The 25,773-nt window shown below is 34.9% G+C and overlaps 5 protein-coding genes and 1 long non-coding RNA gene across 16 annotated transcripts; 4 read left to right on the top strand and 2 right to left on the bottom strand.

Moving 5' to 3' along the window:
* LOC104711047 lies at positions 2,081-3,836 on the top strand. Of its 2 annotated transcripts, none has more exons than XM_019230461.1 (4): positions 2,081-2,728; positions 2,837-2,892; positions 2,976-3,168; positions 3,274-3,836. In XM_019230461.1, exons 1-4 carry the CDS (start codon positions 2,147-2,149, stop codon positions 3,619-3,621), a joined length of 1,179 nt encoding a protein of 392 aa, XP_019086006.1. In that variant the 5' UTR covers positions 2,081-2,146; the 3' UTR covers positions 3,622-3,836. The 2 variants fall into 2 exon arrangements, with proteins under 2 accessions (XP_019086006.1, XP_010426019.1); XM_010427717.2 differs by having other exon boundaries at positions 3,271-3,836.
* LOC104711049 (protein root UVB sensitive 1, chloroplastic-like) lies at positions 3,971-6,580 on the bottom strand. Its single transcript, XM_010427718.2, is given in 8 exon segments — positions 3,971-4,385; positions 4,459-4,635; positions 4,748-4,792; positions 4,795-4,865; positions 4,961-5,159; positions 5,288-5,344; positions 5,466-5,741; positions 5,830-6,580. Coding segments are annotated over 8 exon segments (1,836 nt in total). The 5' UTR covers positions 6,544-6,580; the 3' UTR covers positions 3,971-4,088.
* Positions 6,624-8,908, top strand: LOC104711045 (jmjC domain-containing protein 7-like). 3 transcript variants are annotated; one of them, XM_010427713.2, is made up of 5 exons: positions 6,628-7,343; positions 7,429-7,604; positions 7,742-7,812; positions 7,907-8,037; positions 8,378-8,908. In XM_010427713.2, the coding sequence occupies exons 1-5, from the start codon at positions 6,687-6,689 to the stop codon at positions 8,390-8,392; spliced, it is 1,050 nt and encodes a 349-aa protein (XP_010426015.1). In that variant the 5' UTR covers positions 6,628-6,686; the 3' UTR covers positions 8,393-8,908. The 3 variants fall into 3 exon arrangements, 2 of the variants coding, with proteins under 2 accessions (XP_010426015.1, XP_010426016.1); XR_755193.2 differs by lacking the exon at positions 8,378-8,908 and having other exon boundaries at positions 6,624-7,343; positions 7,429-7,628; positions 7,907-7,926; XM_010427714.2 differs by lacking the exon at positions 8,378-8,908 and having other exon boundaries at positions 7,907-8,348.
* On the bottom strand, positions 9,147-11,109 carry LOC104711046 (WAT1-related protein At3g45870). 2 transcript variants are annotated; one of them, XM_010427715.2, is made up of 6 exons: positions 10,618-11,109; positions 10,421-10,537; positions 10,043-10,319; positions 9,795-9,950; positions 9,555-9,706; positions 9,147-9,448 (listed from the first exon to the last, which is right to left on the bottom strand). In XM_010427715.2, exons 1-6 carry the CDS (start codon positions 10,869-10,871, stop codon positions 9,244-9,246), a joined length of 1,161 nt encoding a protein of 386 aa, XP_010426017.1. In that variant the 5' UTR covers positions 10,872-11,109; the 3' UTR covers positions 9,147-9,243. The 2 variants fall into 2 exon arrangements, with proteins under 2 accessions (XP_010426017.1, XP_019086007.1); XM_019230462.1 differs by lacking the exon at positions 10,618-11,109 and having other exon boundaries at positions 9,149-9,448; positions 10,043-10,367; positions 10,399-10,481.
* LOC104711044 lies at positions 11,963-15,217 on the top strand. Of its 7 annotated transcripts, none has more exons than XR_755191.1 (7): positions 11,963-12,205; positions 12,305-12,538; positions 12,736-13,061; positions 13,248-13,340; positions 13,994-14,099; positions 14,346-14,445; positions 14,921-15,217. It is a non-coding gene; the product is annotated as an uncharacterized LOC104711044 (long non-coding RNA). The 7 variants fall into 7 exon arrangements; XR_755187.1 differs by having other exon boundaries at positions 12,629-13,061; XR_755189.1 differs by having other exon boundaries at positions 12,305-12,747; positions 12,869-13,061.
* LOC104711043 (cysteine-rich receptor-like protein kinase 4) lies at positions 18,402-21,147 on the top strand. Its single transcript, XM_010427711.1, has 7 exons — positions 18,402-19,212; positions 19,333-19,470; positions 19,577-19,698; positions 19,960-20,170; positions 20,248-20,485; positions 20,561-20,714; positions 20,827-21,147. The coding sequence occupies exons 1-7, from the start codon at positions 18,405-18,407 to the stop codon at positions 21,142-21,144; spliced, it is 1,989 nt and encodes a 662-aa protein (XP_010426013.1). The 5' UTR covers positions 18,402-18,404; the 3' UTR covers positions 21,145-21,147.

The following is a 25,773-nucleotide window of genomic DNA, read 5'->3' as shown; positions in this document are numbered from 1 at the left end:
GTTGTTTTTGATGCTCGATGCCACCTCCTCAAACACGTGTCATATGAGTCAGTTCTTGACTAATATTTGTTGATGTTGACTTTGAAATTGGCACTATTTTATAAAATTGGGTATGAAATTTGAATTTTATAGAGTATAGGTAGAAATTGACACCGATCGTTTGTATATGTATAAATTGGCACTTTTGACATTGTACAGATTGGAAATGGCCCTTTGGGAGGGCGTGTTACTATGATAACTTTCACGCTTTTGTAGAGGTAGAAACATGAGAAACATTAAACAAGCGATGATGGTTTCAACGTTGGCAGGTGTTCTTCTTTTTGATAAAATTTTGCGAACATGGACTTACAAAAGAACTAGTGTGTGTAATTACATTGTGAAGTAGGAGAATAGGCTAATTGGGAAAATAAGCATTTAACAACGTGGTTCGGTACCATGGAAACCTGGTGGAACGTCTCACTCTGAAGTACGAGAATAGGATATTGCATTTGCATGCTCATTATAAAGAAAATTCGAATGCATAGCTCGGGGAAATAGTGTACCGTATGCAAAAGGAATATAAAAGAAACCAAAGAAATGATAAAAATATGTGTTCTACTTGTACGTCAATCTAGTATCTAGTTTCTAGTTGTGGTCTTGTAAAGCATAGCATATTCATAGTAAACCTAATCAATTGTCCAAAACTTCGAAAACAAAATAAAATAAATGAGAGATAGGGGACAGATGAAATCATGTGCAATTTGGGAGGTGGAGATTGGTCGGGTCCGTGATATGATTTTGATTGATCTTCTTTGTTGCATTCAAGAGACGAAGAAGCCTCTCTCTTCATCTCTTCTCTTACAATGGTCCTGCCTCATTCAAGTCAGACAACCGACTACTCAATTACTCATCATCATCCATATATATACACAATTAGAAACAAACAAACAAATACTGAATTTTCCTAACCCAATTGTGTGATATGGCTATGTAATGAACTATATAAAAAAGTTCCAAATAGATGTTTTTTTCTTAAATATTGGTAATTTTATTTTTATCATCAAATGTCAGACTAATTAATAAAAATGTCTGGTAGCTGCATGTGCTTACTAAACTAATTCTTAATCTAAAATACAATAATTTATATTATTCATCAACAAATGTGATCTAAAAATTTTAAACCTCTGCAAATACAACAAGTTAACAAAAGCACCAACCTTAACCATATTCTATTTGTATCTTTTAATGCGGAATTTATAATTAGTTTTTTTTTTTTTTGGGTAAGACGAATTTATAATGTTTGTTAGGTGGTGGTACTAGTGCTGGGCACGGAACGGGTACCCTTAAATTTTCTCAGACCTTTTACTCGTCCCGATCCTAACGGGTAACATAAAAAAATTTACTCATACTCTACCTTTAAATAACGGGTACCCGGAAAAATGGGTTCCCGATAAAAAATAGTTGACCCTTTAAATACCCGACCCTTTATTATTACCCGGAAAAACGAGTATCCGATAAAAAATGTCAATAATCGCAATAATAATTTTATATTTTGAAATTCAAAAAATAAAAAATTCATAAATTTATGCAATATATAGTTCCAAAAATTATAAAATTATAAATTTTGAAAATAAAAATAATATATTAATTCATTTAGGCTAAGTTGAACTTAGGTTTTAACTTTAACTCTATAAATTAATAATAAATAATAATAATAATACCAAATATTAACGGATATTTACGGGTCGGGTAGCAAAACGGATAAAGGGCCAAATAACGGGACGGATATTGAAAACTAAACTAATACCCTATACTCGTCCCTTACTTACGGGTAATATAATTATAATATCCTTTACCTTTTTTTTTGGGATGGGTACGAGCCGAGTAACGGATCGAGTAGGGGTAACGGGTATTAGTGTCCAGGCCTAAGTGGTACTGTGGTAGTGAGTGTTGTACGATTCATCTATATGTCAATATCTAATTTAAACTTCGTGATGTGATTTATATCTTAAATCACATGTAATTTAATTTTTATTGTATACTGTATTATATATTCGTCAAAAGTGAGCTCCCTTTTTTTTGCTTTATAGTATTAAAAAAAAAGAAGCCAAAAAAATTAAAAATTTGTCTTTTCTTAGTATTTTTTAGTTCCCTGAGCTTCGCAAAAATGGCGTCTGTTCCTGAACCTGAAGAAGAGAGATTGAGAGTGAGAAGCTTCGTTGAGGAAGAAGAAGAAGAAGAGCATGAATTGAAGAAGCTAGCCAAGTCATTTCTAGGTTTAAGCTTCTCAGTAATGCTAGCTCATCTCCCAAACGACGCAATCTCACTAGTCCCTAAACTAACATCCGAAGTCAAAGAGCTGAAACGGCGGCTCGCGACGGCGGAGGAACAAGTCCGTCAGATGAAATCACGGCGCGTGGAGGACTCGAAAGCCAACGCGCGTGTCGTCGACATCTTCGCTAGTCACAGGAACGCGTGGCAAGAAGAGGAGAAACGGTTGTTGAATCGGATTCACGAAATGGAAGAAGAGAGGGAAGAGTTTATGAATAGGGTTAACGAATTGGAGAGGGAGGTGAGTGAGAGAGATGAGATGATTGGGTTTATGTCTAGAAGAGGGGTTGAGGAAGATGACGATGAAGGACAAGGAGATGAGTCTATTGAACGTTACGGTGTGGATCACCTCACTGTATCAACATCATCACCTAATGGTTATGGGATTAGTCCAAGTTCCAATTTTAACCCTTTCCAGGTTTATTTTTATTTTTTTTGAAGCTTCTTGATTTTGAAATTCATGGTTTGAGAGTGAAGGATGTGTTTTTGATTTTAGGGTTTTTGGTTTCTGTGTTTTTTTTTGTAGGATGTGCAGTATGAATCTTTGGAATCTGTGTACCGTATGAAGCATTTTGTGCCAAGGTAGGTGACTAGAGATCTTTTTGGAATTGAGATTGTGTGATGTGATGATCAGTAATGTTTAGCCTTTGTCTTTGATTATACAGAAGGGAATCACCATGGAAGATAGATAGTGAAGCGACGGGTGTATCTGCGAAATTGAGGTTACTTGAAGAGGAATTAGTAAATCTTGAGAAAGTTTGTCGTAGTGACATTTCGAAAGTTCCGTCTTTGTTGAGAAAACAGGCTAAGAGGTATCAGACTCTTTCAGGGAAGATTGATGATCTATGCAGAAGAATGGTTACCTCTTTAAAACACTATGTGTAGTTTGCTTATGACACATACATGCTTGAGTTTTAGTTACTCAAGAGCTAAAAGGGTTTTACTGTTTACTGTTTACAGCAGAGTAGTGATCCGTGCGACGCGACATTAGGACCGGAGTTCAGGACGCAAAGACAAACGGAGTTTCTGCTAGAGTGTTTCAGACTTCAGCAGCGGGCATCGGAGACAGGGCAGAAGCTAGTTTCATTGCAGACGGAAATCACAAGGAGTAATCATGGTGATCATCTAAACCAAGCCAAGATGAACACAGGAAGGACGCTTGATTTGATCAAGAACAATTTAAAACAAGTTCAGAGAAACTTGGAGATTTGGCTGGCTAGGATCATTGGTGATCTCGAAGGCATACTTGCTAGAGATGGGGCTTCGCGCGTTAGGGAATTCTACGTTGCTCGATACCCTTTTGTTCAGTAGGATTCACAATTCTCTTATCTTTTAAGGCTAACTCGCCATTTTTTTTTTTTCTTTTGGCTTAGTGTTATGTTTTTGTCGCTCTGTAACTGTGGTTAACCTGTAAAAGATCAGCGTAGAAGCCTAGATTTGATCTGATTAATAAGCAAATTGTAGGGTCAAGTGAGTCATGTTTGTAAGTCGCAATGAATTTAATAATGAAGATTAGAATCTCTCAAGTCATAAAAATAATGTTCACATGTTTTGTTGGAATATGTATAGTTAAATCCACATTGTGAAAACAGAATGATCTGGTTTTCACATGAGGTCGAATTAGATCTGACAGAGTATCTTCTGACTTGAGAGACATGAATCTCTAAAAAGCTTATAGCATTTCAATGACTGGTTAACAGAGACAATGTCTTAATCTATACCGAATAATAAAATGGGATCTAATATATCATCCCATTGGCTCTGGTTTTGCTCTGCCTTTATGAGCTAGAAGGAGAAGATATGGGTTCATGATCATAACCTAGACGGATTCTAGACGGCAGAGGTCTAGCTATCAGTCCTTCAGTGACCCAACCCACTGATTCGCTGTCTTCTTTGGCGTGTTCAAACTCTCGTCGCACATAATCCAAAGAAATGTGAAGGCGACCGCCCGGTTTGCAGTCTGAGTAAGTGCTTGCAGGTTCTATCCCAGCGTTCTTCTCTAGCCAGTAAAGATAGTTCACTTGAAACAACGATCTGAGCATGTCTTGTGGCGACGAGCTTTCCTTGAGCATCACCTGACAATTAGAAGAGGAAATGGTTAGAGATTTGGCCAGATAAGAATGATGAAATGATCTTATTATTGCTTACACAGAATCTGCCTCTATGTTCTGTAAGGATGTAGCCTTCATTGCGATACAGATCAAACAGTGCTATTGCTTCTTCCTTGTTGTGGATAACATCGCTGAGCTTTGATCCTAGTTGAAGCCGGTCCTCTATGTCTGAGGCTGCTGCTTTTGCTTCTGATGATAGGACAAAATCTTGCAGCTAGAAAATAAAGCAGATAATGAGAATCAGGCTATCCAGCACTCTCTTTCCCATCCGAGAAAATTTGGATTTTTAACTTGGTAAGTTTTAGTAAGGAGAATGACATTTTCACCTTTTCTGAAGATTTTATGTTTAGAAACCGAACAGCTGGGAAGAGCGNGGTTCTTCATCATTGACTTCCTTAATCAGAGGAGCTTGGCCGCTGATGAGATACTCACTAAAAACCAAACCTGTATAGTAAACAGAGAAATGTTACTTTCGGTTTCTTTTCAGAAGCATTTGATGAATATCAAACGAATTGGGCAGTTGCAAAAGAGGCATTTACTTGCACGATACGGGTTTAGAGTCCGTAGCTGAATGCATTGGTAAGATTTGAGATTGGTATACATATGGATTGCTGTCACAACTCCGAACGAAGCAAGGGCAAGACTTGTAGAAGTTCCTATGCAATTGGCAACCACTATTCCGAGCAAGATACCCATTGACTTACTCACCATTCCTTGAGCTTCCCCCTTGGCAATTACCTACAACAGAGAAGCTGTTGATGAATACACTACAGGTAGTTGAAAAGAGCAAATAGCTTAGCAGTTTCAGTAACATGTAGATAAGTGATAAAGACTTGAATACTCTCATTAAAAAGGCCATATCAAACCTCAGCAAAGTTCCTTTGAGAAGCAAAGCCAGCATTGAAACAACTTCTAGTAGCAGCCTGCAGAAAAGTAAATGATATAGTACTTTACTACCACAGTAGCCATAGGCACAGGTACTTAACTATACACAATGCAGTACTTGAGCTATGCAATTAAAGCATTCAGAGACGAACAGAAAACCTGGATCAATGCAGCAGCAGATCGACCAGCACCAGCACCAGCACCAATCATGACAAAGAACTGAGGGAAGAGTGGCGTCAGCATCTCCATACCATAAGCAGCATTTTCAAGAAGATCAGCAAATAGCCTCCATCCTTTGGGATGAACATCGAAGTGTCGTCCATATTTCGATAACATGATCTTACTAAGATACCCAATTCCATCTTTAAGCACCCAATTGATAGCTGCAGCTGTAGGAATAGCTCCTTTACCTAACCCAACTGCATAAAGCAAAGACTACCAAAAACAAACCCCAATAAAAAAAAATGATCACCAAAGTGCTCGTGGTGCCTAAGAGAGAGATTGATAAGCTCAGTCCTCATACCTGAGTGGCAAGAACACCGCTGATTTGACTAGCAATACCTTGAACACCTCTCCAGAGAGAGTAATCAAGGTAATCAGAAGTGACACTATTGGGAAAACCTTCAGGAAGAAGGAACTGAGTGAGAAGGTTTCTACATTGAGCTAGAAGATTCTCAGGTGTTAGAGAAGATGATAATTCAAAAGCTGATTCTTCAGAGACGAACTCGTCTTTGACTAAATCAGGAACAAGTCTCTTCCTTTTACTTCCTCTCACTTCCCAAACCGTCTCTTTCTCAGTGCTATCGTCACTATCTGATTTCTCAGCTTTAGCTATGGCGGAAGCAGCTGATAACCAAGACAATACCAATACAAGAAAGCAGAGAAACCTCAAATTGAAACAAGAAGAATCATCAGAGTTATCGCCACCGCCGTTAAACCACCAACCGCCGTCTCCGTCACCACCACCATCGCCGCCATTTCCATTATCATTGTTCCCGTTACTTCCACCGATGTCTCCACTAAACATCGAAGCAAAGCAACAACTCCTCCCGAGCGATTGTTTACTAAAGTTATCATTCACAGTAGCGACTAACCGAACGCATCGAGAAAACGAAGGAACCGGTTGTCGCCGGAGTACTTGCCGTGGGAGATATAGATTCTGCCGGGAAGAACCTTCACGCCACCGCCGTGAAGCGACGACTGAAGCGTCGCCAGAAATTAGATAAGAACAACTCATCTCCTCCTTCTTCTTCCTTCTCAAAGTCTTCAACTTTAATTTAAAAATCCAATTTTTATAACCAAAAAAAATAGTTTTTTTCGTTTTTTTTTTTAAATATATAAATTAGGGTTCTTGGTTTAGGGGTTTGAAAAGATCGTCAAATGGCTAAAGAGATAGATAATTTATGGAGAGAAGTGAGAGAATTAAGCTTAGGAACTAAAATCGAACGTCTTGATTCGCCACCGTCTCCGGTGAAGTTTCTAAGAGACTACGTGTCTCAGAGCAAGCCTTGTGTAATCTCCAACGCTATTGCTCATTGGCCGGCTTTAAAACTCTGGTCGGATCCGGCTTACCTCTCCAGAGCTTTGTCGAATGATCTTGTTTCATTACATCTCACTCCTAACGGCTGCGCTGACGCCGTCACTCCTGTCGGAGATAGAGATGATCTCTGTTTCGCTTCGGCTCATGTGGAGAAAGTTTTGTTTCCGGAGGCTCTTCAGGCTGTTCAATCGTCGTGTAAGGGGAAAAAGGTTGGGTATTTACAACAGCAGAACGATTGTTTCAGAACGGAGTATTCGACTGTTGGTTTAGACTGTGACGGAGATATCTCGTGGGCTACGGAGGCGTTTGGTTGTTCGCCGGAAGCTGTGAACCTTTGGATTGGCACTGAACACTCTGTGACTTCTTTCCACAAAGATCATTACGAGAATCTATACGCAGTTGTTTCAGGGGAGAAACATTTCCTTCTCCTTCCTCCGACTGATGTACATCGCCTTTATATCGAACAGTATCCAGCAGCCAATTACTCTTACAATCGAGTCTGTGAGATTCTCAGACTTATGTTTTAATGAGTTTGGTTTCTGTTGAATGTTGTTGATTGAGATAAAGTTTGAATCTTTGTAGGATACTGAAGCGTTCAAGCTTGAGGTTGGGGAGCCGATGAGGCATGTGCCTTGGTGTAGTGTGGATCCATACCCTTCATCGGAGAATGAAGCAAGTGAGAGATTAAAGTATCCGTTGTTCTTCAATGGCCCGAAGCCGTTTCATTGTACTGTCAAGGCTGGCGAGATTCTTTACCTGTAAGATTCTTTTCCTCAACCTAGGTCAGTCTTACTTTTAGCTTTATAAGAAACATAGAGTAGAAATGGGTGATAGGCTTACACAATTGGACTTTTCTGTCATGAATTCGACTCATAACTGATCTGAATTATTGCAGGCCAAGCATGTGGTTTCACCATGTTAGTCAAACCCCAGGAGATGGTGGCTATACCATTGCAGTGAACTATTGTAAGAGTTTTAGTTTTGTTTCCATCCTCTGTTTGTCTTCAGTATGTTTTGGCTTTCCTTGCCTCGATTAAGCTGCGTATGCATCTGATTGCAGGGTATGACATGCAGTTCGACATCAAGTATGCTTATTTCAACTTCTTGCAATCTTTATCATACAAGTCATCTTCACTCAATCCAATTCTGTCTTGGAGAGAAGACGAAGATTGGGAATCCAGTGATGCAGAGGTATGAAGAGATGAAACAACATTTTGTTGCTGAGTTCATAGTAAAAAGCTCAGCGAAGATCTTAACTATACATTATGTAATCTTAGAACTACTGAGAGTTTTTGTCTGTAGGCTGTTTTTCTCCACTATTTCTTGAGTTATGCCTCCCAAAAATGAAAAAGAACCATAAAATGATTGAAAAGCACTTAAAAATTCTTTGAATTTTGTTGATGGCTTTGTATTTTTTTTTTTTATCTCAGATTGTTCCCTAAATTATTGGTCAATTTTCTGAAGCCATCATCTATGTATAAGCTCTTGTGGTTGTGTTTGGTTTGATAAGGCCTTAAATTGAAATCTGCAGAGGAATTCAGATTAAAACTCCGGAACTGGCTACATGGTCAACTCCTTTCCAGGGGGTCCCAAACAGAACTTTGAAACCGCAAAGCTTCAAGCAGATCCCATTCCCCAAAACCCCACCTGGAACCGAAGATCTATACTCTTCGCTGGAACAGGAATCAACGTCATGTGATCACTGTTTGGGCTTATGAGAAGATGAGCTACAGTACACATTATGAAGTCTGGTATAAGACTGACCTCGCTGTTTCCCTCAACTGTCTTTTTGATATCATATGGGGGCCTGAAAGTCACCCGCCACATTTCGAATAAATGCCTAGCAGAGATTTTTATTATTGACTTTTATTATCATCAGCCATATTGCAATGGAAAATTACCAAAACGCCATTTCTCTCTTTGTTGCTATAAAGCAAGTTCACTGCCTATGCCACAATTTGGGGTTTGTTGGAAAAGATTTTGTATCTTTCGTACACTTATGTTGGTAATGGGGCTACTTTTTGGCAGCGAGTGCTAGTGAATGCCATAAAGCTCGGGTTTGAATCAAATGGTTTGATACAAAGTGGACAGGTTGATATGTACATGAAGTATAGTTCGGTGATATGCAGAGGTGTTCACAGCTATGGAGGGTCAGAGAACTTTTAACTGCTGGAGATTATGGTTTCGAGTTATCTGCACATCATTGAGGACATTAAAGCTTTTCTATCACATGTAAGCGGGTGCATCAAAGCCAAGGACACGTTCTTGAATTAGATGAGCCTGATATTGAGACTGTTAAATATTGATGTGTATATGCATATATATACTGTTGAAAAAATTGATAGTCACTCTCTTGTCGACAACAGGTCAAGTAAACATTGGAGTACCCAAGTAACTTCAATCAGCGGATTTTGGTGAAGAGATGGGAGGCTTTGTGAATAGATGTCCTACTGGTTTGTTCTTATGGTCCCTGTAGATCAAGGGTTCAGCTTCCTTTGAGGTGATGGGGATGATTCCCGTTGCTGCTGCTGCTTTCTTTTCTTTGTAAGATGCCCAGGTGACACCGTAAAGACCTGCGATGATTGCACATCCGCCTAAAATGCTATAAGAAAGAAGGAGAAAAAACCAGAGTTAGTTATAGGCAACTTCAGACACATCCCATTGATTGCTGAAAATAACGAAAAGAGAAAAAAGAGAAATTTTTAAACCTCCCCAAGTAGATTGGGCTTCCAAGGAAGATTCTGGACAAGAAAGCTGAGGCTGCAGGTTGAAGAGGATTATAGAGAGCAACCAAAGAAGGACCCAAGATCTTATTTGACCACGTCAAGAGACCATAGTTGAGTGCAGACGCGATTACTCCCTGCACAAAGGAAGTTGCAGAGTTACTGATTTGGAGAAATCTAATGACTGAAAGACTATACAACAAACATACGGTGTGAGGAACTTACTGCGTAGACAACTGCAAAGAACTCTGATCTTGTCAGACTCCAGTTCGTCGACTCATTAGTCATGAAAAAAGCAGATGTCACCATAAACATGGTGCCAAAGAAATACGAGTATGCTGTGACTGAAAGATTCGCCGGATACTTCTTCAAAACCGGAGCCTGATCATAAGTTTACAATGCAAGGTCAGTCCAAAGACAAGAAGATAACTGAAACTGAAGTGTTTAGATCATTTGGAAGCCAAATGACATGCCTGAATAGCAAGAAATGCAGCCATGCAAGTGCAATTCCCGATCAAACACAAAACTCCCAAATTCCATCTCCCAAGTCCATTGAAAAATCCAGACATGAAGTGTCCAGATGTTGTTTCAGGGTGTCTAGTTTCACCATGACTCAAGACGTCAGCTTCTGTTTCCCCAAACAAAGCTGGTCCACGGAACAAAACCATCAGAACCGCCCCAGCAACACAAATCACTGTACCTCCTACCTTAGCTTGACCTTCTAGTTTGAATAAATTCAGCCTCTCTGTTCTGCAGCAACGCACAAAATTTGGAAACGAGAAGACATTGATTGATTCTCTAGTTTTGCAAGAATCAGAGAAGTAAAGACAGAGACTGGATAGAGTCTTTACCCCATAATGAGAGCCAAGATGAAAGTAAAAACAGGGATCGACGGCTGAATGGCTGCAGCATAAGTTGGATTGGTGTAATTGAGACCAATTAGGAACAAAAGCTGATTACCAAATATCCTAAATCACACAAAAACACAACATGTTTGATGATGTTTGCAGTCATGGGAAGATTAAAAGAGATTTAGAATCTGACTTACCCAGTTAAGCCGAGGAAGAAGAAAGCTATAAGAAACTGTCGATTCAAAGGAGGTCTAGTCCTTTTGTCACGAAAATAAGCAAGAGGAGCAAGAATTGAGAGAGCAATGAGATCACGAAAGACGCAGAAGACGAGTTGATTCACGCCGACGTTGAGAGCCACTTTGGTAATGACGTGATACCCTCCGTTAAACAATTGCACAACGATCATCGCCACATGTGCCTTCCACGCCTCTCTCTCCACGGCATTCTCCATCGGCCGGTTTCTTTTCTTCCGACGATTCCTGTTCCCGGAGAAAGAGATGAAAGCCAGGGTGAGGAGTGGGTAAAGGGAACTAAAATCTTGAAATTGATTGCTTGATTAGCACTTCTGTCAAAACGTGTTTTTGGATCGAACAAGACAAGGGAACAACAAATGATGACATCATGCTTCGGACACAAGTATGCATTGCCCGATTGATCCTATTTACCCGCCATTACATGATCACAAATGTTTCTTATTTTTTCAATTGCAAAAATACATATAGAACCTAAAATAAAATATAGCATGCTAAAAATTCTTGATCGGTTCACCATTCAGATATCTAAACTGACTCGGAACCAAACCGAAACTACTCGGTCCTAAGTTCATCTACCCAAAAGACCAAGATTCGACCAGTTCCTATCCGAACTCTAATCGAAATACCCGAATTCCCATGCCTATCTAATTATACTGATTTTAACGATCATTTACAAATCACTCTTTCTATTAAAAAACTTTTTTGAATCCTCAATTATAGTTGATTGGTGTAGTTTTCTTACTACATAGACTATTTTCAGTAAAGAGATTCTCAAAAGCAAAAGAAATAGTGATTGAACAACAAATCAAAAACCGTAATAAAACATCAAATTTTCTCTTTGGAATTTTTTTTTTATGTCAATATAAGATTTTATTTCCTTGATTATATTTATTAAAATGATGATGATGATATTCTTTTCATTCTAGTTTTGGCCAACACATAAATATTTTACTAGATTAAAATTTTTAGAAATTGATAAATATGCTACTTTGATTTTAATATATACTAGTGAGTGACCCGTACATACGTGTTGGATTTTTTGTTTTTTTTTTTCAGTTTTATATTTTGCAAGTTTTGTTGAAATTAAAATATTATCATTGAATGTGACTATGGTCGGTCTAAAATATTAGTGGGCCACAAAAATCGAATATAATCATTTATAGATGATGGGTTTTACGTTGTCCAGGCCCATTGACATTCTTTTTTCTTCCCCAAAATAATTTACGTTGCAGAAAAAGAAAAGACAAAAACAAATGAAAAACGTAAAAAAAAAAAAAAAAAAAAAAAAAAAAAAAAAAAAAAAAAAAGGTTGTCTCCGCAAAAGTTGAGTCGACAAAATAGATCAGATTCAGTCGATAATCGCTCAGACAATCCCTATTTTCCAATCTGAAAACCCCGATTAAGATCCATCATCAATCCACAAATTCCCAAATTCCAGTTAGGGATTTGATCCCCTTTGTTCCTTGATCTGATCCCTTGGTTCTCTTGAGCCATGGACATGTTCCTCTTACAGCATGTGCAAAGCTCACTGGTAAGTTCTTTAATAGTATGATTTTTGAGTTCCGGCCAAGTCATCGAATTTTCATATTCGATTCTCATTTCAGATTTTTCTTCTCATTTGTCTTCCAAGGTACATGATGCTTCTTCCTCTGCATGTGACCGTTTGAATAATAACCCAGCTTGTCGATTGCTTCTTCAGGGGGAAGTTTCGTTTGTTGGCATGCTTGTAGCTTCTTAACCTCTTTCTCCATCATATATACATACTCTTGTCCTTTAGGGATTGATCTTCTCTCTAGCCTTCTTTTCAACAACAACATGAGCTGGTTTTTGGTAGTTCTCATCCAATTTAATGGATTTCACACATGTAATTTCTTGCCTTTCTCTGTTTTCTTCTCATGCCTGATTTGATTTTGAGTAGACTTTGAACTTTATCACTTTGAATTTTTTTTGTGAGGTATGTGTTTACTGGAGTTTCCAACTTGACACTCTTTCTTATTCATCTCTACCATTTTTCCTTGGTCTTCTCTCCCTTGGACTGGTTCTTTTTACAAACAACCCCAGCATAGCTTAATGGTAAGTTTGCTTTCTCCCTCAACATAAATTCTTCAACGGTTTCCAAATTCTCTTTGAAATCATCACTTTCTCTTGTTTGATTTCTCTTTGATTGATTTCAATTGGGTATTGAGACATGTAGAAGAGGTGCGTAACTTCGGATATCCCTATTACTCGTATTTTCCATGAAATGAACTTCCTCTCTGTTCGTCTTTCTAATTTTTCCTTCAGCGAGTTTCTTCTCCATTCATTCCTCTCTATTTTATCTTTCAACCCAGTTACCTGTACAAATCCTCTTCCTTGCCGGAATTTGGGAATATTCTGGCTATATACTGGTAAGTTAATAACATTTCATATCTATCTCATGAATCGAGCTTTAAATATTATCTTCTATTTGAGTTATAATATAGATATAGTAATCCATAAAATTAGTCTTATGACCACTCTTAAAAAATTTCAAACGACGAATATACTTAATCATATATAAAAACAAATCTCACCAACAACAAACTCTTTCCTAGTGGTTTCTGTTAGAATCTTTGGAAAATCTTATCGAAGGGCTTCATGTCGTCGAGCTATGTAAACTAAGCATTGGCAGCCATTTTTGATATATGGTGAGTAATAGTTTTCTGCTTTTTGTTTGTTAGGTTAGTTTTGACTTTTGATACATGTGTTTATATTTATAGTAGTAATTTCGCCGGATATCTGAACAATTAATTAGAGATCTTTTCATTTATTATTTTCCTATCATTCGAATATGTTTTTTTTTTTTTTGGAAATGAGGAAGATGTGCGATGATATGATGGAGGTAATTTCGGGTAGTTTATTTTGAAGATATGATTTTGTATGTATATGAAACTAAATTTTAGAAAGTAATTTTGCGAATTAAATTATGACGATATTAGTGAAGATAGTTTGATTTATTTTAAAAAGGTAAATTTTAATATCGGTGTTAAAATATGTGGTTTTAGACTTTTAGATATGGTTATTGTTAAGATTTGTTATGTTATATGGAACATTTTACGGGATTATAGGCTTTTAAGTATTGTAAATAGATCAAATGATTAATATTACATTAAGATTTCAAATATCGTAATTCGTTGGCATTTTGTTGTTTAGATATCTTAGTAGGTTCGAAAATATATTATATTTAATGTAGTTTGCGATTTCTTGGCTCGTTAACATCGGTTCCCTTTTTTTGATGCGTTTAATTAGACTTATCTTTTATTAAATCATTCGTATATGTTTTTTTTATAAAATATGGCAGGGAAGGTGCTCTGTTTGGCTATATGTCTAAGTGTTGGCGGATTGATATGAAGCAGATGGTATGTCTTATATATTGATCAACTGCTGTTTGGACCAAGAATAATAAGGTTAGTTATCAACAAAGCCATATTTTAATACAATGACTTTTCTCATATTGAACTTAAATTGTTTAAGTAATAACTCTTGAACTTTATGAAGACTAACGAAAAAAAGTTTATTGATTGATAACTTTCTAACATAATTAAGAAAATACAAACAATTAAAGAATGGAAAAATGAGATAAGATTTTAGATATACTTTTTAAAGAAGCATTCGAATAGACTTCTAAACATGCTTACTTGTATGTCTTGTAGACAAATCTTTGTAAGTCCTTAAATCTTCACCCCATGTTGAAGCATTCGGAAAAGGAATAGGAGTTTCAAATGTGATGCTTGTTCTTTGCCTTCTTTGAAGGTTGTGTTGCCCTCTTTGAGTGCGTTTTTTTCTTTGATATCCATGTAAAATCTGTTTTCGTTTTGTTATAAAGGTTAGTAATAAATTGTTGTAACTTTTATGCTAAATGAAATGTAGATTAAGACATATTCAGCAATGAAATAGTTAGATACATTGAAATAGTCCAATAAACAGGAAATACATTAGAAAAATTCAGTTGATGTTTGATTTTATATTATCATGGTTTTAAGAATAACTTTACCTCAACATCTCAACGACTCCTTTGATTTGCTTCGTAAGGAACTGGAGATAAAAACCCTGCTTCTGTTTGCTTTCAATAGTTATTAGAAAGCTTTACACATAATAATACTTAACCCGCGAGACACGCTATGATTGTACCTGTAATAAGATTTGTGAGTATTTGAATATGATGTTTTAAAAAGAATAATCACTCTATAGACTCATCTCACCGATGCTTGTTGGTTATGATTTTCAGGTATGCACTTCAACTCACCATGTTGGGCATCACACTCTGAAGAATGCATCATTGCTAGATGTATTTAAGATAATGAATGAATGCATCATTAAGAGCTTGCAAGTCATATGATGTATTTAAGATAGACGCTCTAGGTTCTAATATGGCGCTCTAGGATTTAGATTGTTGGATTTGTCTCAATTGTCGGCCGACATTGATGTGTTGGGCTTGGGCATCTTTAAGGGTTTTGGATTAGCATATACGTTATCTCGAAAGAGAATACTTTTAAGAAAACTTGTTAACTTCATTCAATCACCATGATATCGTACCATATAAGGATAACACCAAAACCAGACCTTGTGTTTATCACAACCACAAACGAACTTATCCCAAGTATATATATTGAGAATATACGACATAACCTTCTGGAACTTACTAAACCGACTCAGCCGTCTGCAAAAGAGTCTTCGTATTTTTTTGTCTTTCTCATGGTCATGGTCTCTTAAAGAGTGTTACTCTGGTTTATTCAATCTTTGAAGAAGTTTCGTTGTATTACGTACTGTTACAACTTGGTATGAATTTGTTTGACAATTTCTCATCGCTAACCTTTTCCTTTTGTTTGTTTGACAATTTCTCATCGCTAACCTTTTCCTTTTGTTTGTTTCAAACGTTGCATCATCATCAAGAGATTCTATGACGTACTCTTCTTGTCTTTATATTTTTTTTATTAAAAAAGATAAAAACTTTCGTTTTTAAATAAACTAGGTATGGAGCCCCCGCGACATCGCGGAGGAACTCATTTTAGTAAAATATTCATTACAAAATTTCTTTAATTAAATTTATTTATTAAACTATTGAGATTTCTAAACTATTTAATAAAAATTTCAAAAACATACAAATTTTTAAAACATTCTTTATATCTTTATTAAAAAATATTCTTTAAAAATAATCTTACCTACATATGATTAAATATATAATTAACATGCTATACACATCAAATTAAACAAATTTTTACGATTAACTGCCATGAGATTACATTGCAGTTGTGTTATTTTGTTCGTTTTTATTCGTCATAACCTTTCGTTCGCATCTTTTCAATGTATCCTTTTATCTGTGTCTTTTCGTCATAATTTTTCGTAAAATATTTTTTAATTTCGGAAAAATGAAGAAATACAATATACAGTCGTGTCTTATCTTCTCAAACTTACAGTCATATTTTTGTATATTTTATGAACCGTTACAACTTGTTCTCTTGTTTTCAAATATGATATGTAAATGATTATATTTTTTATTTTATTTTTGTTTTGTTTTAAATGATAAAATTATGAATACATTGTATAAGACAATATAAATTTCTTAAATAATCATATAATAAATTAAAATATTAAAAATATTAATTGAGAACCATTCTTAAAATGACATAATGATTTGTTTAAATTAATTTCAATTAATTATTTAAATCTTTTTAGCATAACTCAAAACATATTTCTATTTCCAAAAGCAATTTTTACTTCATACAAAATGAATAAAAATATTACTATTCACTCATTCAGTAAGAAAATTACCAATCCTCTCAAATTTGAATATAACTAAACAGAAAATTATAACATATTTTATTTATTTGATTCAAAACTCAGTTATATATTCATATAAAAAGAATACATCTATTTTATAAAGGCAGTATTGTAAATGAATATATAATACAAACAACTATCGTTTCATAGATGAAACATATTTTTATGTAAAACAACCTAAAGTCATTAAACATTTTGGTAATTATAATAGATTATATATATATATATATATGGTTATCCAATTTTGAATGTACTTACTACTTTTTTCCGCGTAAGATGCTGGTTAGTTATCTCGAGTCACACATAAATAAATAATATAATAAATATTAGAGGGGAACAATAATAGTTATAACCTATAACAATAATATTTAGGTGTATGATGTAACATCACAATGTGCGCATCTAAGGAAGATGGTCGATCAAGGACGGTCGGGTTCATTGCTTCTACACGCTCCTCTTTCTTTTTGGTAGTCAAAACTTTTTCAATTTGAGTGTATTATGACTAGAACTAAATATACAAACTCCCTTACCCTGTATGAAGTTGTAGATAAGTCGTTGTCGTCAAGATAGTTTATTGGACAATCATCTCAACCGTCAATCTTTCTGTTGATCACCAGTTTTCCATTTCCCAATAAACTGAATATTCCCAACAGTAGAAAATATAATAGAACAAACTGTGATATTTTATTTTCATTTTTACCTTGATATTTCAAAATCAGATATTTTTAAAAAAATAGAAATATAGAAATCCATTTTGTTTTCTATAATACAATTAGTTTTCTAGTCAAAAAGCATGGAGTAGACAAATATATACTTGTGACAAAAAAACAAACAAACATATACGAGCCAATATGCTCTCATTTTCTGAAAAACCAACTTGAACCACATTTTTTAACAGCTAAAAATAAAAATTTCGGTTTGGATTCATACCAATAGAATGATAACCCTCGATGAATAGATAGTTGTATACCTACTGAATATAATTAAATATTACAACGATTAACAAAATATATCAAACTGGAATAAATTTCTCACAGTGATGAGACAACATTTCCAACAAATTCTCTTTTAACTAATACAAATATAAAGAAAATTTGAATACAATGATGATAAATTATTTATATATAGATTTCTAAAGATGTGAACAGACACAACTCTATATTCAAAAGACGCAACATTTTAGAGAGAAATTTACTGTCAAAAATATAAAATAAATAAAATTTGAATACAATGATGAGAAGTCACTTATATATAAATTTATATAGATGTGAACATTTGAATAGATACAACTGTTTGTAAGAGACACAACTCTACATTTAACAGACGCAACTTTTCAAAGAGATGCAACCGTTAAATTTTTCTGTCAAAAAATATATTTTTACGAAAAAGGTACGACGAATATATAAATTTTTAAAGATGTGAACAGACACACCTGTTTGTAAAAGACACAACTCTATATTCAACAGACGCAATTTTTTAGAGAGACGCAACTGTAAAAATTTACTATCAAAAATATAAAATAAAGAAAATTTGAATACAATGATGAGAAGTCACTTATATATATAAATTTATAAAGATGCGAACATTTGAATAGACACAACTGTTTGTAAGAGACATAACTCTACATTTAACAGACACAACTTTTTAAAGAGATGCAACCGTTGAATTTTTCTGTCAAAAAAATATATTTTTTACGAAAAAGTATGACAAAAAATCGCAAATGTTGGTATTTTTTCAGATTGTTATTATTATATAGATTGAAAAGTACATGGCGTATATTTATAAAAAATTTCAAAGAAAAAAAAAAAAAAAAGAAAGTCACAAACCATCCCCTACTTCACGTTAATACACTAGTCAAGAAAATAAATTTATTTATTGCATGCATGGGAGCTTCATGATCTCAGAAATACAAACTGAAGAAACTCAAGCACATGTCTTCTTGCGCCTCTTTCTTCTGCCTCTTTCCTTTTCTCATTCGTCTTACATTTGCCTATTCCTTATCTCCTACTTCAGCACCAGCTCAAATTCCTAAATACTTAAACCATTTTTGTCCAAACACTAGTATAACTTATTCGAGAAACATGACTTACTTCACCAATCTCAAAACCCTTTTGTCCTCTCTCTCTTCCCGGAATGCTTTATACACTACGGGATTCCAAACTGCCACGGTGGGACAAGCCTCCGACCAGGTCACGGGATTATTCCTTTGTCGCGGAGACGTTTCGCAAGAAGTTTGCCGTAACTGCGTAGCCTTTTCTGTCAACGAGACATTACAAAGGTGCCCGTATAAAAGAGAAGCCGTGCTCTACTACGATGAGTGTATGCTCAGATACTCTCACCAGAATATTCTCTCGACCGTTACATACAATGGAAATTTTAGCATGACGTTGAACGGCGCTAATATTTCATCAACTAATCAAAATGATCAAGTACATCAGTTCAGGGATTCGGTGTGGATCACGTTGAAAGAAGCTGCCATTGACGCAGCGAACAGTTCTAGGAAGTTTTGTACGAAACGAAAGGCCATCGCATCCAAGACTTTGTACTTGCTCGTTCAGTGCACTCCTGATCTTACAACACAAGACTGTTTACATTGCCTACAAAAGTCCATCAATGGAATGTTTCTTTACAGAACTGGAGGAAGATTTCTTTACCCTAGTTGTAATTCAAGGTACGAGCTTTACTCGTTCTACAATGAAGCCGCCAATACAACACCACCAGCATCGATTTCATGTCGTGGTAACAATTAATTTATTCTCTTTTGTGTACATATTTAATTTAAGTGCAAACTTGTTTCTGACACGTTCAAGAGTTGCTAAAACAATGGTGTTCCTTTTTCTATTTCTGTGAATATTGCAGGAAAAAGTAGAAACACCTATGTCATAGTCATCGTTGTTGTTGTTCCAATCATTGCTCTTTTTATTCTGTCCGTAGCTGTTTTTAATTTCCGGGCTAAGAAAACAAGGACGACTTATGAGAGGGAACCATCGACTCAAGGTAACACCAATGATAAATAAACTATCTCCTTTTTCTTTCCATTTTCACGTTGAATGTTCTATGTGTTACTCTATCCTAATTGAGTTGTCAGAATGGTTTTTTACAGAAAGGGCTACTATAACCATTGCGGGCTCACTTCAGTTTGATTTTAAGGAAATTGAGGCAGCAACAAATAAGTTTTGTGAGACTAACAAACTTGGCCAAGGTGGATTCGGTGAAGTTTACAAGGTATTACCATTGTCCGATCTAGTCCTAATTAAGGCCACAAGCGAATAAAACAATGAGTTGCTTTCAAAATATATACATATATTCAACGCTTAACAGATTTTTAAAAAAAATGTGTGAAGAAAAAACAAGTTTCCAAACATAATATTTGTCACAATATAATACTTTGATTATTGAGATGCATGGGATTATGTACATCTTTTTCATGATCTTATACATCCAATTTGCAAACTTAGACTTTCGGAAAACTAATTATTATTGTAGGGTATATTTCCTAGTCGAGTACATGTTGCAGTCAAGAGGTTATCCAAGACATCAGGACAAGGTGAAAGAGAGTTCGCAAACGAAGTTGTTGTTGTGGCAAAGCTTCAACATAGAAATTTGGTAAGACTACTAGGGTTTTGTTTGGAAAGAGATGAAAGGATACTTGTCTATGAGTTTGTGCCCAACAAAAGCCTTGACTACTTCATTTTTGGTCAGTGAAGTTAAAGATATATTTTTTTCAAAATTGCATGCCACTTCTTTTGTAACATTGTAAATATGCGTGCGCAGACCCTACAATGCAAAACCAGCTGGACTGGACTAGACGATACAAAATCATTGGAGGAATTGCTAGAGGGATTCTTTATCTTCATCAAGATTCACGACTGACAATCATACATCGTGACCTCAAAGCAAGTAATATCCTCCTAGACGCTAATATGAACCCAAAGATTGCCGACTTTGGAATGGCGAGAATTTTTGGAATGGACCAAACGGAAGCCAATACGAGGAGAGTTGTTGGAACATAGTAAGTTTTTTCATATATTAGCTTAAGACATGTAACATGGTTGCTTCTATTTTAAAGCTTTGAGTTTTGTCATAGTGGCTATATGTCTCCCGAGTATGCAATGTATGGCCAGTTCTCCATGAAATCAGATGTGTATAGCTTTGGGGTCTTAGTTCTTGAAATTATAAGTGGGAAAAAGAACAGCAATCTCTATCAAATGGATACTGGTCCTGGCAATTTGGTTACATATGTGAGTACATATATAGCCTTAAAATAACCAATTATTATTTATTATTTCTATATTTTGCTTTTGTCAAGAGCGACCAAAGTTTTAATTAATTAAGTACTAAAATTTTCACTAGACTTGGAGACTATGGAGCAATGGGTCATCATTGGAACTCGTGGATCCATCGTTTCATGATAAGTATCGAATCAGCGAAGTTTCAAGATGCATCCATATCGCTTTACTATGTGTTCAAGAAGAAGCTGAAGATCGTCCAACCATGTCAGCTGTTGTCCAGATGCTCACTACTAGCTCAAATGCTCTCCCTGTTCCTCAACGACCAGGTTTTTTCTTCCGGAGTAGACTTGAACAAGCACGACTAGTGGATCTATCTATCAATACGTCCGCTCTCTGCTCCGTCGATGATGGTACCATGACTCCAGTAACTCCTCGTTGAAGACAAAATTATTTATAGATTTAAAAGTCGTGATATCATTTAGTTTATAAAAGATGTCTACATTTTGTCTGCCTTGATAAACACGATAAATATTTCCTGGGATATTTTCAAGAGTATGCATGTGATCTCAAAGAAAAATGGAAGTAATAAAACAGAGAAAACAAAGGTTGCATTGTATCACCGTTAGAAACACCAAAGAGGTTCGTCTTCTCCTAAGAGAGAACCTTAGCCTTCTCCTTCTCCTTCATAAGAGCAATATAATCTTCTACCAAGAATAGCAAGAGCAAATTTAAGCACGTCGGGTGGTGCGGCTTTCTGGGAGCATATAGCCACTTAGCCAGTAGCATCGGTGCATTGTCTTCGTTTTATTTTTACCGGCACAACAGTCAACAGATCTAACTTCAAAGGCCATTCCTAGCTCGCACGTACATCCATTTAGTTTTAGCGCCTTCTCGACACATCCTTCTCCTAAAATCAAAACGCGAGCATGTCTGTAAAATTCAACAGTGACGGAAGTCTTTAGTTAGAATTTCAATAACTTGCATAGTTGAGGGAAATAAAAAATTCACAAGTTGGAGGAAGAAAGAAGCCACAAAACCTAGGGAGAACGTAACCACAACTTCCTTGACCTCTTCACATGAAGAGAGATGCTTACACAGCGCAATCTTGATATCAGTCTCAGGAGGCGCGAAGTGTCATATCCCGTAACCTTTACACTAACATTAATTTTTTTATATACAGAAGAACATCCTAAAATTATACAATCAAAGTAAATTTCAAGGAAAGAAGGAGTTGATAAAGTGTATCAGATGGAAACGAGAGTATCGAGTTCCGCATCATACGGTCGCGATGTTAGCGTTGATAAGTAGATATTTTACTAAACCTGTACATAGATAACTATATTCTCCCACAGCATCGATCATTCGATCATCATAGTCACTAATAGTGACTACTCACTGTTGACGAACTTAAGCTTGAAATTTACCTATTGCTTCATCCTCAATCTCTAAACTTTCTAAATAATTGTAAATCTTGATTGCATCTTTTCCATCATATATGAACGTATAATATTGAGGCCATTGATAAATCGTCTTGATCGACAATCAATAATGATAAGCGAGAGGATCGGAGTAAGGATGGAGACTTGGAGAGAGGGGTGAGAGATCACGAGAGCCGCATGCAGAAGACAAGTTAGTTTACGCCGACAACGTTGATCAGAGCCACTTTGGTAAGGATGTGATATCTTGCGTTGAACAATTTCACATCGGTCGGTTTCTTATTTTTCCGACGAATCCTATTCCAGAAGAGAGAGGGAGATAAGAGTGGAGTGGGTAAGACATTTAAATGTTGAGATTGATTGCTTTATATATTGTCTCTTAGAGTCTAGCTAGCTCTTCTGTCAAAATGTGTTAATGGATCGAACGATCGAGACAGGGGAACAACAAATGTTGACATCATGCTTTGGACACAAGCATGCTGCATGCATTACGATAGATCCTAATTACCGGCCGTTCTTAAATTTGCATTATTATTACTAGAAATACACATACAGAACCTAAAAATAAGATCTAAACATGGCTAAAATCCTAAAAGACTATATAATGATAAATTCGAGGAAAGAATACGTATATAATTGTGTTTTCATTTTATATTATTAGTTCGTAAAATAGTTCTATACAAAAATGAAAAAAATGAAGTAATTTATAATTACTAAAAATGATCCAAAACATTGGGTTAAATACAAAAGTAAACCCTTTCCAAAATTTCTTGCAAAACTGTTGACTGAGAAATTAGGATCATCTTTGTGACTAATAAAAATAAGGTGACTTTTTTGTTCACCATATACAAGACCATCTTGGTGTATTCTTGCTTGCTTCTTATTTGGTCTTTTCCGCTCTCTCTCTGTCACAAAAAAAAAAAAAAATGGTATAAACTTAACATTGATACCAACAAAAGAAAAAGATGAGTCTTTATATAATAGTCACGATCCATGATTTTTAACAACCTTTTGTGACAAAGTTACAATTTATTTTCAGAGTTTGACAACTTGTGCATTTTGGATGATTATGCCCTTTCAACTGTTGCAAATTGATTGATTTTGGGGATTTTCTTGGATTTTTTACTCCAACTGGTAAACTTAATACCAAATATTTTTTTTAAAACCTGTGATAATTAAGCTTTTCTTATGTTAACATTATAGTATAGTTTTTACAATTAAAAAAGCAAATATTTACCAAAAAATGAAAAGCAAATTAAATGTGAAACTGGCATTGGAAATGAAATTGTGTAATGGTGGAGGCAAGGAATCAAAACCTCTGAAACAATGCATGTGAATCACTAGAGTATATTTACCAAATAAAATGAGTTGAAGTAAGACACAAGTTAATGCAGTACTTTTGATAGAGTGTCTCGCAAGCGAAATGTATGCAGTATGCATATACACATGTAAAGTCTATACATAATATACTGTACAAGACTAAAGTCATTTATTACCTCGAAAAACTCATATTTCAAACAAATTTGTTTTAACGTAACCACAACTTTGTGAGATTATAAACTTCCAATTACAGAGATAAGTTACTCTATATAATGATAGTACATAATAAATCATAAACCGTCTTGAACATTTTTAAAGGGTCTTGTTCCAAAACAAGATTTGATGATATTATTCGTAGCTCCAACAATTTTTGTTCCCTTTATGAAATGGTGAAATTTTTAGATAAATTGTGTTACCTTCAAAGTCATTGGTCAATAGATACGATAAATATGTATAAGAATAGTGATGTTGAATATTACAAAATTAATACATCACCTATTCCAACAAATATAAACCAAACTATCGATACCATAAAAGTAAACCCCACATGTGTTTGGTACCAAAAGATGCTGCGTAGATATGAGTGCAACGCTGAGCTTGACACACCAATTTTAAGAGAAAACACACACACTTACTCAGATACTATAATATGTGTGTTTGTGTGTGTTGATAGTGAGGGAGATGAGCAAAAAAAAGCAAAAGGGGTTTTTTAAAAAGAAGACCACATGTTGAGAGGGATCATATCACATGCTCTCTTAACCCCACACTTTTTCTTTGCCTTCTCCCTTTTTCATCAAGCTTCTTTATTCACTCCTTAATATACACATAACATCTCATGTAGAAACCACATGTTGCCAAACATATATGTATACATATATTTGCCAAACATAAAATAGTTTTCTTCACTAATAATCTAGTAAGTATATTACTATTTTCTTACTAATTTCAAGAACATTAATTGTGGTCTAACATTGACATATTGGTTTTACATAGGATTAATTAATTTAACCATCACATGTGAAATAACTTGGGACATGTCTATGGTATCAAATTCATTGGATGAACACATTTGACTTTTGTAAGATTTAAAAAGGACAAAAAAAGTTTACAAGTTTGATTATAAGTTTTAGTTTTTTTTTATTAATAATATTTGACTATTGTGTCATATCTAATTTATATATTGTTTTCCATTGTGTGGCTGTCGTTTTTTAGTAGATAGATAATTAGGTGAGAAATTAGACTATTTTCACATTAGAGTTTTTTAAAAAAATAAACTAAGCCCGTTAGTTTACTACCTGATGTCTCAAATTCAAATTTAAAATTTAAATTTTATGTTAATGGGAATGAGCTAATTTTAAATTTAGCAAAAAAAACTCTAAAAAGGTTCTAACTTTTCCCCTCAAAACGGGAAAGNTTTTAAAAACCAAAATCCAATAACACCCCTTAAATAGAATTTAGTGGGAAAGAAAAAAAAAAACAAAATCTTAATAAAATATTAAAAATTGGAAAGAGCAATTAACGCATAATTCAAGTAAACGATTTGATTTGACGCCNTTCTAATCTAAGGGGGTGTTATTGGATTGAGGATTTTAATAGATTTTAATTAACCCAGGACATTAGTGGATTTAAAAGTCTAATGCATTTGTGTGGACTTTATAATGCATATAAGGTGGATTTGAAAGTCATTGATAATGTATTTTTGGTGATTGTTATGGATTTTTTAAAAAGTTATTGTTAGAAAAAAATATATATATATCCATAAACTGTGTTATACACCAAAATTATATTAAATTAATAACACCCAGACTTTTACACATGTCATAGAAAACTTGAATTAAACTGTATTTGTTTTCAATCCAGATTTTTGGTGTAATTAAAGAACCCAGATGTCATGAACCCAGAAAAAAAAAATTAAAGAATACAAAAAAACACAGATCTGATGAATAAGTGTGATTATATACAAAGGGTTTGAGGAGGAAGAAACAGAGATTGAACCCAGAAAAAAAAAGTGTGATTATATCATAAACAAAAAAAAAAAGTTATAGATCATGAACCCAGAAAAAAAAGTTAAAGAACACAAAAAAAAATTCTCAAAAATAATACATATCTGATGAATAAGTGTGATTATATAAAAGGATTGAGAAAAAAAATCAAACAATAATATGTCAAAGGCTAGAGATCCATCTGAAGAGAGGAGAAGAAAATGAAATGATTGAGAAAAGTGTGGTATTGTGTTTGTTCATATTTTAGAAGCATAGTACGTTGAAATCCAAAATCACACAAAATCCAGTAGATATTGAATAACAGTAGAT

Source organism: Camelina sativa, chromosome 9, assembly GCF_000633955.1.
Source record: "Camelina sativa cultivar DH55 chromosome 9, Cs, whole genome shotgun sequence".
NCBI lineage: Eukaryota > Viridiplantae > Streptophyta > Magnoliopsida > Brassicales > Brassicaceae > Camelina > Camelina sativa.
Note: the sequence above shows the minus strand (reverse complement) of the source record. Positions and strands in the feature narration are given on the sequence as shown.